The following is a 12,887-nucleotide window of genomic DNA, read 5'->3' as shown; positions in this document are numbered from 1 at the left end:
TGAACACTCTCCAGGATAAGAGTCTGCCACTCCCGATACGCAAAAGAACCAGGGCGCTCAAAGCGTTCGGCGCGTGGGAAGAAACCATACTCCACTATTCAGGCGACTGGCGTTCTGTTGTGAATCCAGACGTTCTTGTCCGAGATGTTGACCACCTTCACAGCGACCGGCCAGGATCTCGCAGCGTAAATCAGGTGCGTTACCTAGCGGTCACCTCGTCCTGCCCACACAACTTCACGCTGTGGGTTCGTCGGTCCGTACGAAATCTTTACCACCTTGGATTCCCCAGGGGCCAGGTACCAACTACCCGTGGTTTCCACGGGCATGTCGACACCCAGGCAATCCTCTGGAGTCCATCTACACATCATGATCGCCTCTTCATCCGGAAGTGTCACGAGACCTTCGCGAACACTGATCCTCACTCCAGCTGCAAACATGAAACGCATACCCAGAAGTACTTCGATCCCTTCGCCGATGTTAGCAACCCAGACGTCCAGGAGATATATCACCCTCGAACCGAGAGTAATCTTCACATGAGCACTGGCATCGATGTACGTCGGAACGCCTCCCACGCCAGACACCTTGGTTTGTTTGTGCGACTTGAGTGTGAGTCCGAGCTTACGCGCTAAGTCGAATCTCACAATATTCACAGTCGCACCGGTATCCAGGAGAACTCTCGTTCGGCAATCGTTCACAGCACCATCACCACATCACGTTTCTTTGGGTCATGATCATTGTTTTCCCACCACCCGTAGCGCTCTCCAGGGTTCAACTTGTACTCCACAATTTCGTCAGAGTTCACCGACCCAGAGTTCGCTTGTTCAGGATGCTGATTTTCAGGGGAAGTCATGAAATCCTGAGTCAAAGTAGTCATGCATTGTTGGTTATCTTGGGTTCTTGTTCTCAACTCCGGCCCTACATACACTAGAACACATAACTCTGGGGCCTTCTTCAGCCCGGCGCGTACTGGGTCCCCACCCAGCGGGCTTATTGGTTTGACGGCTTCCCAGAGTTTGCTTCGCCATCCAGGAGTTTATCCAGGATTTGGCTCGGCATGTCCTTCAGTGCACCTTGGCGGGCGAGTTTCTTCACAGCTTCCAGTGTCTTCCAGTCTTCACACGGTTTTCCGAGATGTAGTTTGCCACAGGACTCGCACGGTTGCGCGCGACACAAGTGATTTGGATGACCTACTTCCAGGCAGCGATCACACTTGACGTCTTTCCAGCAGTTTTCCTCTGGATGCTCCTACTTGCCGCACTTCTCGCAGAACTTGTCCCAATTCGGGTTCTCGCGGCGAGGGGAACGGAATCCAGAGTTCGCGTTTGATCCTGGTTGGGGTGGACGCCATCCCATGTTATCCATCACGCGATAGACCTCGTTCGTCAGCGTCTGAGTCCACTCGGCACCCTTCATACTCGCCAGGCTCCCAGCGATAGACGTAGAAGCTTCTTCTCCAGAGATCTCACGAGTTGACCCTGAATTCGCGCTCGCACTTCGGGCTGAAAAACTCTGGGTTCGTCCGTGATTTCCTGGAAACGCGCGTGAATTTCAGGGTCTTCATCCGACTCAGAGTCAGAGACATCATCCCTAGTCACGTACGCACGTCCTGCACGTTTCGGCTTGAAGTGCCCCTGAGGGATATTGTCGGCCCGAAAGTCACGAACTCTGGGGGGCGGAGGGTCATGGTCGCTGCGACTCCAGACATCTTCGTCCTGTTCCAGAGCGTACTCTAGATCAGCGATACTCCTGAATCTCTGGCCTTGCAGCGACGTCTTGAGGCGCGTGTCCCTGAGTTTCGTGATGAACCTCCGGATATGCTTCTCCAGACGCTTCGAAGACTGGCGAAAGTCAATGTCAGCCTTCCCAGCGGCGGAGTTCAGACGATAGAAGAAATCCAGGGCGCTCTCTGAGTTCTTCATCTCCATCGTGAAGTAGCGTTCAGAGTACGACGAGCGCGCCTTGCAGTACTTCCTCCTGAATGCACACACCAACTCCTTCCAGTCACGCTGAGTGCGCTTGGGCAACTGGTTGAACCAGTCACGCGCAGCTCCCGAGAGTTTTAACTTGAGCTCCTGAATTCGCGTCTTCGTGGACCAGCCTCCCTGGGCCGCTATGTTCGCAAAACGCTGCCACCACTGTACGCGTTCTCTGAGTGACGCCTTCGTGTCGAACTCACCCAGAGTATTCGAGTTGATGTACAGTCGGAACGTCAGGAGCGTAGTTCCAGCTTGAGCCGTAGAGGCCGCCGTCAGGTTAACCCCAGGGTTCTCGTCCGAACTGTCGTCCGAACTTTCAGAGGACGAGTCATCATCGCTGGAATCGGAACTTGGGTCTGAGTCCGAGAGTGGGTTGACATCCTGACGCTTCTTCTTCTTCTGCTGGTGTTTATTGGACGCAGAGCGCTTGGAGTCTGTTTAAGAGCCCTGCGAGGCCTTAGAGGTCGCTGTTCTCCTGGGATCCGACGTTTTCCCTAGAGACACAGGCTCAAGCTTGATATCCTGCGTCACCTTGGTCTCCGTAGCACCATGTCCCCGCTTGCCGCGCGCAACTCTGCCGGAAGTGTCGGCGGAAGTCTGCGCGAGGGTCGCTCTTAGCTGGGAGGCGGCGACTTCGGAAGTGTTCTTCGGGTCAGCTGTCTCCCGTCTCTGGCCTGCGACACTTGCGTTTCCACTGATTACTCCGCTGGATTTCTGGGGTAGGGTTGCAACTTCAGGGTTCAGAGGCGCTGACGACCTCACATTTGTTGCCAAATCAGGGATAGCGGTTGCGCGTCGCGCTTGAACTTGGGCCAATGTTGCACGAAGGTCGCGCACTTGGCCAGCGCGGAAGCGCTGGATATTCTCGGAAGACTCCCGCTCTCGCTCTCTCTCCGCTTCGAGCTCCTGGACTTTCTGCTCCATAGTCGACATTTGTTCCTTCCAACCCGCATAGGTCTCGGAAATCCAGCGCGCGCGCCCCGAGTCGGCTTCGGCTTCGCGCTGTTGCCAGCGCTCAGTATAGGCGGCGTCCAGGCGCTCCCGCTCAAGACGTACAGCTTCCGTGATACTCTGGGTCATCCCCTGAGTTTCAATGGAACTCTGGGTCTGGCGGGCTTCCACGTCCTGCGCACGCCGTTCGGCTTCTCCTCGGGTGTTCTCAGCGTGGACCAAGCGATCCGTGAGTTCCTGGATCTGGCGACGCGCGTCCAGGTCATGTTGTTCCCTGAGACGCTCGCGCTCCAAGGCATCCAGGCGTTCTCTGGCGAGAAACTCGCGTTGCTCCTGCTCCATACGGGCCTGCCACTCCTGCTGTTGTCGCAAGACATTCAGCTCGATTTGAGCGGGCCCGGACCTCGCGGACACGGACGGATCCACTCGAGCGACTCGACGCAGCTGATTTTCTGGACATCGTCGAGCGTCGAGAGCGCACCTCGCTCTTGGAACTCTGGTGTTGACTCCGCTCATCGGCGCATCTGAAGCACGCGAGGTACCGATGGCACTTGGCAACGTGCCTAGGGCAGCGTCCTTGGCTTCCGCCTCCAGAGAATCATGTCCATTGGACATGGAATTCAGGGGAGTGGAACCCTGGAGCGAAACGCCAGTCGAGGACTTGTACGCTGAAAGAGAAGACAACGACGGTGTAGACAGCGCGGATGGCGTCGACGGGACTTGCGGGCGAGGCGGTCCATGTTGTGGGCGCTTGGATCGCGGCTCACCATCACTTCACCTTCGCGGGCTCTGTGAAATCCTGAGTCCGGTGACCCTGGATCTCAGGACAAACTGTCGGCCCAGTAGATCCGCATCGTAGTCCGTCATCAATAGATCACCGTCTCCATCTTCCTTGTGGTAATCCAGTTTTGGCGCTTGATCTTGGGCGCTTGGTGTGGCGTGATCTTCAGAGTTTACCTTGAAAGGCACACCAGCTATCACCAATCTCCACTCGACCAGTTCCACCGCAATGAAATTCTGGACTTCCTCCATGACCGAGCGTACCAGGGTTTCTGGAATCCTGGAAGCACGCGTCGAAGACCAGCCAGGGATCAAGTTTACAAACTCGAATCCCGCTTCGAAGAACAGAGTCTGCAGCATGGCGACGCACTCGCGTGCGGTCATGATACTCTGGGGAATCGTAGTCGCCATGAGATCCTGGGCAGTTCCGACACCCCACCGGGCGAGGTGGAACTCAGAGATCCAAGCTTCGTCTTGGTTCGCCAGAGACAAACGCCACTTGAAGTAGTCTCCCGTTGCGTACGCAGCCGCGAAGTACGAGTTGGCCTCCGGTTTCGGAGTCGGCCACTCATAGACGACACTTGGGAGCGTCACCTTCCCAGGGTTCACTTCTTTCCAGCGTCGGACTTCACGTCGGACGTACAGCACCATGCTCTCCGTGTCCAACGCCGCTGCTCCCGATTCCGGAGCAGGAGCAGCAGCTTCCCGGACGTCGTCTTCAGGCGTTTTCCTGGGTGCCGCTTGCGAACTTGGCGCTGAAACCCTGGGTTCAGGTGGTGCGAACCCAGAATTCACCTTGGAACTCTGAGTCTTCGCCTCCTCCTTCGCTCGCACGGGCTCCGCCTTCACTTCCACAACAGACTCGTCCGAAGATGAGACCAAGTCAATCACCTCCGGGGGCTCAACCGCATTGGCGCTTCCCTCAGACGCCTGAGCACCACCCTCGCGGGTGTGCTCCTCTGGGACTTCAGGAATCCGCGACCCAGAGTTCACCTCCGTCGAACCTTGGAACGCAGGGGAAACTTCTCCCTCCTGAGTTTGCGATCCAGCAGCAGGCTGATCTTGAACTGCAGACGCTTCGACGTCCCCACCTTGCATTGCCTCACTCTCGCGAGCAGCCTTCTTCGCCTTCCGAGCGTCGCGGACGACTGTTTCCAGGTCCTTGTGCTCCTCAGGCTCTATACTTGAACACGACGCGACTGACGTGACGCCTCACCGCGTCCTCCATCACCGCGTCCACCCTTCTTCGCCCCTCGTCCTCCAGGCATCTTGGTAGCTTGAAGCTGACGGGCACTCAGCACTTCTTCAACACTTGAATCCGGCGAAATCCTCGACAATCGAATCCGGGCACGCGCACCAGCTGAAGCGAGGCCCGATGAAACCTTTGTCGCCCAGGGGGGTTCGTATAGCGCAGCCCAAGACTGTTCCCCAGGGTGTAGACCCAGAGAATCGACTTGAGAGTCAACAGCAAGAAGATAGACCCAGAGATTCGCAGCCGCGAAGCTTTAAACCCTGGGAATCACACTCCTTGGTTGGCGTGGGTACCTTGTGTAATCCCTGTCGGCTCGCTTGTCTTCGACGGAACGGCACTCCACCGGTTGTAAATGTAGCGTCGAAGAAGTGCGCGAGTGCACGTCTACTTCAGAACGCACCTCCACACCAAAAGGCAAACCCAGAGAATCAGATCCCCCGAAACCCAGAATATCACGAATTCAGGGTCCAGGATTTCAGTCAACTCTGGCACTTGGAACTCAGAAGAAACCTTACCCAAATGCCCTCCTAGCTCGAGAAAACCAACAAATACAGAGTATACAAACACTACAACTAGCCGTCACTTATTCTTTTGGACCCTTGGACGGTGGGTCACACACACTAGGCTCACTCGAGTCTGAAATTCAGGGGCCTAGCTCCCCTGAGACTCACACAAACGCGCACCACCTCCAATAAAGGAGGAAAATACAATCACTATCAGTTACCTTCCCTTCACACAAACAGTCAATACAAAATCCTGGAGGCGACTACCTAGCACCCCAGAATACCCTCTGGAATAATATGAAATGGGCTACCACGAGCACAGCAAGTGACCCAACTAGGATATGGAATAGGTGGATCACTCCAGGAAGCTCAAGGCCGTCGCTGGTCCCCACCTAACTGGACTTGAGTTTGAAGGAGTCCTCACACACGGCTGTCCTTCGCCGTTGATGTGCCCTTAGCGTCCCGCGGTCGTAGTCTCGGGTCCTCCGGATTTCCGTCGGCAGGCTTGGCCGAAGTCACTTGCGCAGTACAGGGTAAAAGGAACTCTGTTTGTCTTTTATCAGCTACTTCTCTCTCTCTCTCTCTTACTTCTTTCTCTTCTGCATTCTTCTTCGGGCAAATATCTTCTGTTCACTATGCTTGGGGTCAAACGTCTTGTCTTGAGTATACCTTGGGCTCAGCGGGCCCAACTTGCGATCGGCTTGCGACTCCGTTTCTCGCACGGCGTCGAAAGTATCAATTGTGGGTCCTTCGACTTGGTTTAATATTGCGCAGGACTCCCTCTCGGCTCCTCGAAAGTATCCAGTCTGCGCATCCATAGCGGTTCTTCAAGGTCACGCATAACTTTGATTGCAGACTGACTTCGAGCTGGCTTGAATCCCTGAAAATCATGTGACACTCAGGGTCATCTTCTGAAATCCTGGGGAATTCTGAGGAATCTTGGATGTTGGCTTGGGAAACACTTAAGTTCAGTATAGAGAGTCTGGATTTATGGTCCAAACCCAGAGAATCATTTTTTGGAACTCTGGGTCACCTGCACTCAGGGTGGTGAACTCTGGGTCATCGTGCGGCACTCTGGGTTACAAATCTGCTACATCACAGACTCGCGTGTATCTCCACAAGTCCAAGCTTTTTAGCGGGTTTAGCGGCCTCCTGCGCATGATCATGGAGTTAGTGGGTTGATTCTCAGGGTAATTGGATCCTCTGGGACACTCTGAGCCACAGCAAGATGAGGTGTACTCTGGGATACATTCTCCAGAGACACTTTCCACCAGACTTTAGGCACTCATCCTAAGGGAAAGTCCGCGGCTGGACTGAGTGTTCTCTGAAATCCTGGGCGTGCACTCCCAGGATTCACACTTCCAGCCAGCTGGGCCCATCTGTGGTCAGGCGCTGGATTCATCCCGAGAAATCACTTCTCTCCCACAGTCGTCATCCATGTCACACGGGTACAGCCGCGCCGTATCCAAGTCATCCACCAATCAGCATCCAATACAAACTCCAAGTCCAAAGGGTGACGGCACATCGTCGGCGATTTTCTGGGGGCCGCCTCGTGTCACGAGCTGAGCGAGAAGCAGCAGACGGATCTGGTCGATGTGCTGAAGAGCCACGAGAAGATCATGATTCCGAGTGGCAACGCTCTGCCGCCTCCAGCCTATGGTGTTGTATGTGACATCAATGTACAGGGGCACGTGCCGATCAAACAGAAGGCTCGGCGGACCCCGCTTCGCTTCCTCGGTAAGCTGTACGAATTGCTGAAGGGTCTGCTGAAGGCCGGGCTTATCTCCTTCTCGGACAGCCCATGGGCGTCGCCAATCGTCATCGTCCTGAATTAGAATGGGGTGGATATCCGCCTGTGTATCGACTACAAGCTCGTTAATGCGATCACCGAGATTATGGAGTACGCGCTACAGGACATGGAGGCGTACTTGTGGTTTTGCTCGCTCGACGCCGCTAGCGGCTTCTGGGCCATTATGATGACCGAACGAGCTCGGAAGATCTCTGCTTTCGTCTGCGCACTAGGGCACTTCGAGTGGTTGCGTATGCCTTTCGGCCTGAAGAACGCACCGATGATCTATCAACGCATGATTGACAACGCGCTTTGGGGCTTCGTCCAACCGAAGGGAGGATGGTTTAAATTCTCGGAGCGCATACGTCTAGCTGAAGAACATGACAAGGAAGCTCATGCTGGGGTGAACGAGGCTTCGACTGGCGCGCCAAAACCATTCCGGACCAAGTTCGAGGCCGACCGAGATAACTCGCTTGGTAAGGGAGCTGTAGCCGAACTAGTCAACAGCCCTATCGCCGACATGTTCGCCAACGGGGAGCCCGATGAATCCTCGTTGACACAAGTATTCAGACGCCGGTCCTTCGTGGATGATATCTGTTTCGGTGCCGAGACTTTCGAGTCGTGCTTGGCGACGCTAGACCGATTGCTGGCACGGTTCGAAGAGTACCGTATTAGTATCAGCATCACGAAGAGCATCTTCGTGCAGTCCAAAGTAGACTTCCTGTCCCACAAAGTCTCGGCAAAAGGTATCCGACCGGACACTAAGAAGCTGGCTGGGGTGACCGAGCTTCCGTTCCCGTCAAAGAGGAAAGGAATGCAGTACTTCCTTGGGGCACTCAACTATTACAGTCGCTTCATCCAAGACGTCGCGGTCTATGGAGCAGCGCTGTACCAGCTTAAGGACGAGGACTTCCAGCCGGGGGTGACCTCACCGCGGCCAAGCACAGCTTTGCGATGCTCCGACAGAGGATCTCGGCAGCGCCGATACTACGACATTTTGACCGGAAGAAGGACGTACATGTTATGCTGTTTGCCAACGAGTGGGCTCTAAGTTCCACGTTGATGCAAGAGCACGAGGGCAAACTACACCCCGTTCGCTTCTGCGGACGTGTTTTGAAGGATGCTGAGATGAATTATCACCCGGCCGAGAAAGAGGTCCTCGCGCTTCTGCTGATACTGAAGGTGTGTTATACTCAACTCGTTGGACAGCGTGTCCGGGTCTGCACTCGGTTTTCGACACTCGACTGGGTCCACATTGTTCGGTCGGGCTCCCCAGTTCGCCGTCTTGCTGTCACCGTGGCACCTATTGGTCGAACGAGTCAAAGAAACCGACTGTTCGTTCGCCCAGCTACTCCAAGCCGGCCTGACGAATTTCGTTGATTTGGATAAGTCACTGGCGTTGATAACACCCGGACGCGAGGGCCACCGACTGCTCGTTTGGACCCGCGTCTGCTCTACGCACGCCTACCGCAGTCCTATCGAGGCTTCGTTATGTCGTTTGACGGGTCTGCGAAGACCAAGAAGAATGGTGGATATGGCAGTTGCTCGTGGATACTATGGAAGCTACCAGAGTCGACTGTAGTGCTTGCCGCGAGCGCTTACCTCGAGAACACCACGGTCAACCTCGCTGAGTACACCGGAATGAACAACGGCGTCTCTGCTGCATTACAGCATGGAGCCGACGATCTAGTCGTCGTTGGCGATTCGAGGCTCGCGATCCAGCAAGCCCTAGGGGTGGTAGCCTGCCGGAAGGGGTCATTGCTGCAACAACTCATTCACCACAAGAAATCACGGCCAAACTGCGGTCGGTGAAGTACCTGCATGTGGTGAGAGAGTTTAACGCTGCGGCCGACTCTCTGGAAAACGAGACTCTCGAGTGCAAGAAGTCTACGGTGGTATCGTCGGACGACCGAGTATTAGAGCTGATGAAGCTGAACCGTATCGCTGAAGTCATCTACGAGGTTGCTGACGGATGCGTCGTCGAGGACATACCCTCGGCCAACACAGTATGGGCTGTGGTAGCTTCTGCCAAACCTCGTAGCAAGAATTTTTTCGCTTTTGTGCGAAGAGAAACCGACCACAGACGGCAGAACGAGACTGAACCCGGACATGTGGCTGTGATGACCAGACGGCACGCGAGAGCAAAGGCGAAACACGCCCGGTTTGCAGATGAAGTCTCGGTCACCGATCAGGGAGATGCATCTCACCGAGTAGAAGCCAATGGTGTGCCGAACGAGTCTCAGAATGAAGCAGAAGCTTCACCGCTGCGTGCCGAGACGTCACCAGCCCCACCGTACGCAGAAGACATTGACCCGCTGGTAGTACAAGGAGAACGCCGAAGGAGAATCGCCACCGCTCAAGATGAAGAGTTACGGTGGTCGAATCGGAAGGCAGTGCTACGAGGAGACGATGCAAAGATTGGATACAGAGCAGCACGAGATGCATGGAAAATGGCGGACCAATGTGTGTTGAGCGAGGACGATGTGCTATATTACACTAGAACGAGCCGTCGTTCAACTGACGACGAGCAAGCCGAGTTGAAGATGAGCCACAACGATGATCCAAGAGGTCCTGCAAAGCTGTCATGACTCACTCGAAGGCGGTCACCAAGATATTACTCGTACGCTACATCGAGCAGCGAGAGACTATTACTGGATCGGGCAGTATGCCGATGTGGAGAAACACGTTAAGTCGTGCCCTGACTGCAGTTCAAGTAAGAGCCGACCCCAGTTCCGCGGGTACTCGCCAGGGAACATCCTAGCCGAGAGGCCCTTCCAACTAGTCTCTATGGATTTCGTGATACCGCTACCGAAGAGTCGCCGTGGCAACACGGCTCTCCTGCTGTTCCAATGCTCGTTCACGGGATTCGTGATGGGCAAAGCCATGTCTGACACTACCGCCTTACGCGTTGCGCAAGCTTTCGAGGAGTGTGTCTACCAACGTTTTGGGGCACCGTCCTTGATCCGTCATGACCGAGATCCTCGATTTATGAGCCTTCGCAGCAATGATGCAGTCTCGGTCGAGAGCGACCCTGAGCTACCGACCGCAGGCCAACGGTCAGCAGGAGAGATCGGTGAAGACGATCATGCAGTCAGTCCGCGTATACGCTGAAGACCCATTGCAGCAGGATTGGGACGAGATCGCCGAAAGACTGATCTTCGCCATCAATAACTCCCGTGATACGACGAGGAAGGAAACTCCGTTTTACCTCGTTCATGGGTGGGATGCACAGTCGACGCTCAAGGCAATGTCCGCGTCGCTCAAACGAGGTTTCGGTAGCCAAACTGACGCGCTAGCATGGCGCCGAGAGGTCAACCGACAGCAGGAAATCGCCCTGAGGATGACCAAGGAGTACCAAGCCGCGGAAAAGGCTCGGAGAGCTGAAGAGCACAATGCATCACTTGGAAGGAAGGAGAAGGAGCTACGGCAGGCGTCGGCGAGAATAGAACCTCGGTCGACCGAGCATCGAGTTCCCCTGACCATGGTGGAGCTACAGTGACGAGAACGAGGCTTGCTTTGCAGCCTGGGAGCAGAGTGTGGCTGTACATGGAGCGGGTTCGACCAGGACTGAGCCCATCGGTGGCACGGACCGTTCCGCGTGAAGAAGAAGGTCGAAGAGTTTGCGTATGAGCTGGACCTACCCGACCGAAGTGGATACCGGTTCTACCCGGTGGTGCATGTTTCACGACTCAAGTCAGTGGACGAATTCGAAGGCCGACCGAGGGTTCGTTTGGCTCGTGGGGTCACCGAAGACACTCGTCTTGACTTCGACGAGGAACTACTGCCTGAAGACAGTTTTGAGCCGGACCACCTGGACGGTGAGTATGAAGTCGAGGCTATCCTCGATGACCGGACACCGTTGTCAACGAGCACTCACCGGGCCGTCCGAGAGTTCAAGGTGAAGTGGGTCGGCTATGACGAGCCGACATGGGAACCAGCGTCCAATCTGTCGTGCGGTGGCCTCCTGTACGATTACCTGCGCCGGAAACGAAGCGACCGACGTTTGCAAATGGTCCAAGTGGCCGACGAGGAGTAATTCTGCGCCTCAACGAGGATTGAACTGCTCGCGGGGGGAATCCAGCCCGCGATGTCAGACGAACGAGGCTACTGGAGACGACTATTGACCTGCCTGCGAGGGCTATCCAGCTCGCAAGGACAGACGAAGAATGCTACTGGAATTTGCATGCTGCATGTAATGTGAACGAAACAAGACAAAACGGAGACGTGGGGGTAGCTGAAGACGCGAACAAACCTCGGTGAACCCCATAGTAGATGAAACAAGTGATGGCGAAGCTGAAGGAGGGGTGACCGAGGTTTCGAACGCCGTTATTGAGCGGTAAAGGGGTGTGCACCGGTGCGTCAGACGTCGACTTACGCTTATATATGGACCTATGATGGATGGAGATTTTGAAATGGAGCTAAAGACGATAGAAGACGAAATGGGGCCTTGGTCGGAACCCCTGCAGGAGAAGGAAGTGACGATTAAGCTAATGAGAGGGCAACCCAAACTTCGTAAGCAGCGCTTCATACGGAAGGGATCCGATTGTGCTTCCCAAGCTGACGGGTGAGTATTAAGCTAACGACGAAGTGGTCAGAGAACGGGGGAGTGTCATGGCTACGAACCGATCGTTAGGCGCAGCCACAGCGCTCAAGGACCGAGATGAGACTCTGGGAGCCGCGACCGGGCATTGGAGGTGGAGAATGTTAACGCGAGCAGGAGTGACGAAATGGAACAAACAACATGACATTATTTTGGATTGGGATAGCACATGCAGTGTCGCCTAAGGCGCCACGAACCTCGGTCGACATTGGAAAAGAACGTGTACGAAACGGTGAAGCTGAAGCGGGGTCTAACGAGGCCAAATCTTCACCCGACTCCTTCGTCTCCTCATCGGGGCTTGGAGAGCAAGAACGACGGGCGTTTGCGAACTCGGCCACCCATGGAGCGACCACCATCGAAGTCCGCAGAGAAGATTCAACCACGACCGACGACGCCATGGTCTCCCCAGTCGATCCGTTGGGGACGAACAACGGGACGTCGTTGCAAGGGGCGAAAGCCGTGTTGTAGGGGTGGTCGGCCGGCGCTTGGAACCAACAGTTACGCCACGGCTCGCGGGCGTCCACGTCCGCCACCTCGGGGGCCCAGTCGTCGGTAGTGGGGACCGACTCCATCACCTCGAACGAGTATTGCAAGTACGACGGCTCCAGCAAAACCTCGGTGCGGTGCTGTGGAGGTTGTCCGTCGTACGTAATGGTCCCATTCCACATCCTGTGGAGCATCTGGTCTCGCAAGCGATCTGCACGATAACTGCGCTCTCGGTGGTACTTGGACCACGCTTGTCGAAGCGCTAGGACTTGCACGTTGCGCTGACCGAGGGTTCTGGCGAGGTTATCGATATACGCCTTGACGGCTTTACCCCTAATCCAGTGGCGTCGCTCCCACAAGGCGAAACCAAGGTCGCCCTTCTCGGTGGAGTGGTAGGAGTACCCCGGAACTGCCGCCATAGGCGAACGAGTAGAGCTCGACCAGTTGCACGACGGGATATAGCCACCGAGGATGGGAAACCCGTCGTGTTGATCAAACAAGACTCATCTGGGAAAAGCTGGCGCAACACTTGGAAGGGGTGAGCGGGATC

General features: G+C 55.5%; 3 protein-coding genes across 3 annotated transcripts; 1 reads left to right on the top strand and 2 right to left on the bottom strand.

Moving 5' to 3' along the window:
- Positions 1-2,057: 2,057 nt before the first annotated feature.
- Positions 2,058-2,408, bottom strand: PHYSODRAFT_396874 (hypothetical protein; the record flags this gene model as incomplete). The annotated part of the gene is made up of 1 exon (XM_009541223.1): positions 2,058-2,408. A coding segment is annotated over one exon (351 nt), but the record flags the coding sequence as incomplete, so codon positions are not given.
- A 471-nt stretch (positions 2,409-2,879) lies between these two features.
- PHYSODRAFT_534915 (hypothetical protein) lies at positions 2,880-3,455 on the top strand (the record flags this gene model as incomplete). Its single annotated transcript, XM_009541222.1, has 1 exon — positions 2,880-3,455. A coding segment is annotated over one exon (576 nt), but the record flags the coding sequence as incomplete, so codon positions are not given.
- Positions 3,456-12,032: 8,577 nt separating this feature from the next.
- Positions 12,033-12,756, bottom strand: PHYSODRAFT_342730 (hypothetical protein; the record flags this gene model as incomplete). Its single annotated transcript, XM_009541221.1, has 2 exons — positions 12,033-12,048; positions 12,128-12,756. 2 exons carry the CDS (start codon positions 12,754-12,756, stop codon positions 12,033-12,035), a joined length of 645 nt encoding a protein of 214 aa, XP_009539516.1.
- Between the last annotated feature and the right edge of the window lie 131 nt (positions 12,757-12,887).

This window comes from Phytophthora sojae, assembly GCF_000149755.1.
Source record: "Phytophthora sojae unplaced genomic scaffold PHYSOscaffold_20, whole genome shotgun sequence".
NCBI classification, from domain to species: Eukaryota; Oomycota; class Peronosporomycetes; order Peronosporales; family Peronosporaceae; genus Phytophthora; species Phytophthora sojae.
Note: the sequence above shows the minus strand (reverse complement) of the source record. Positions and strands in the feature narration are given on the sequence as shown.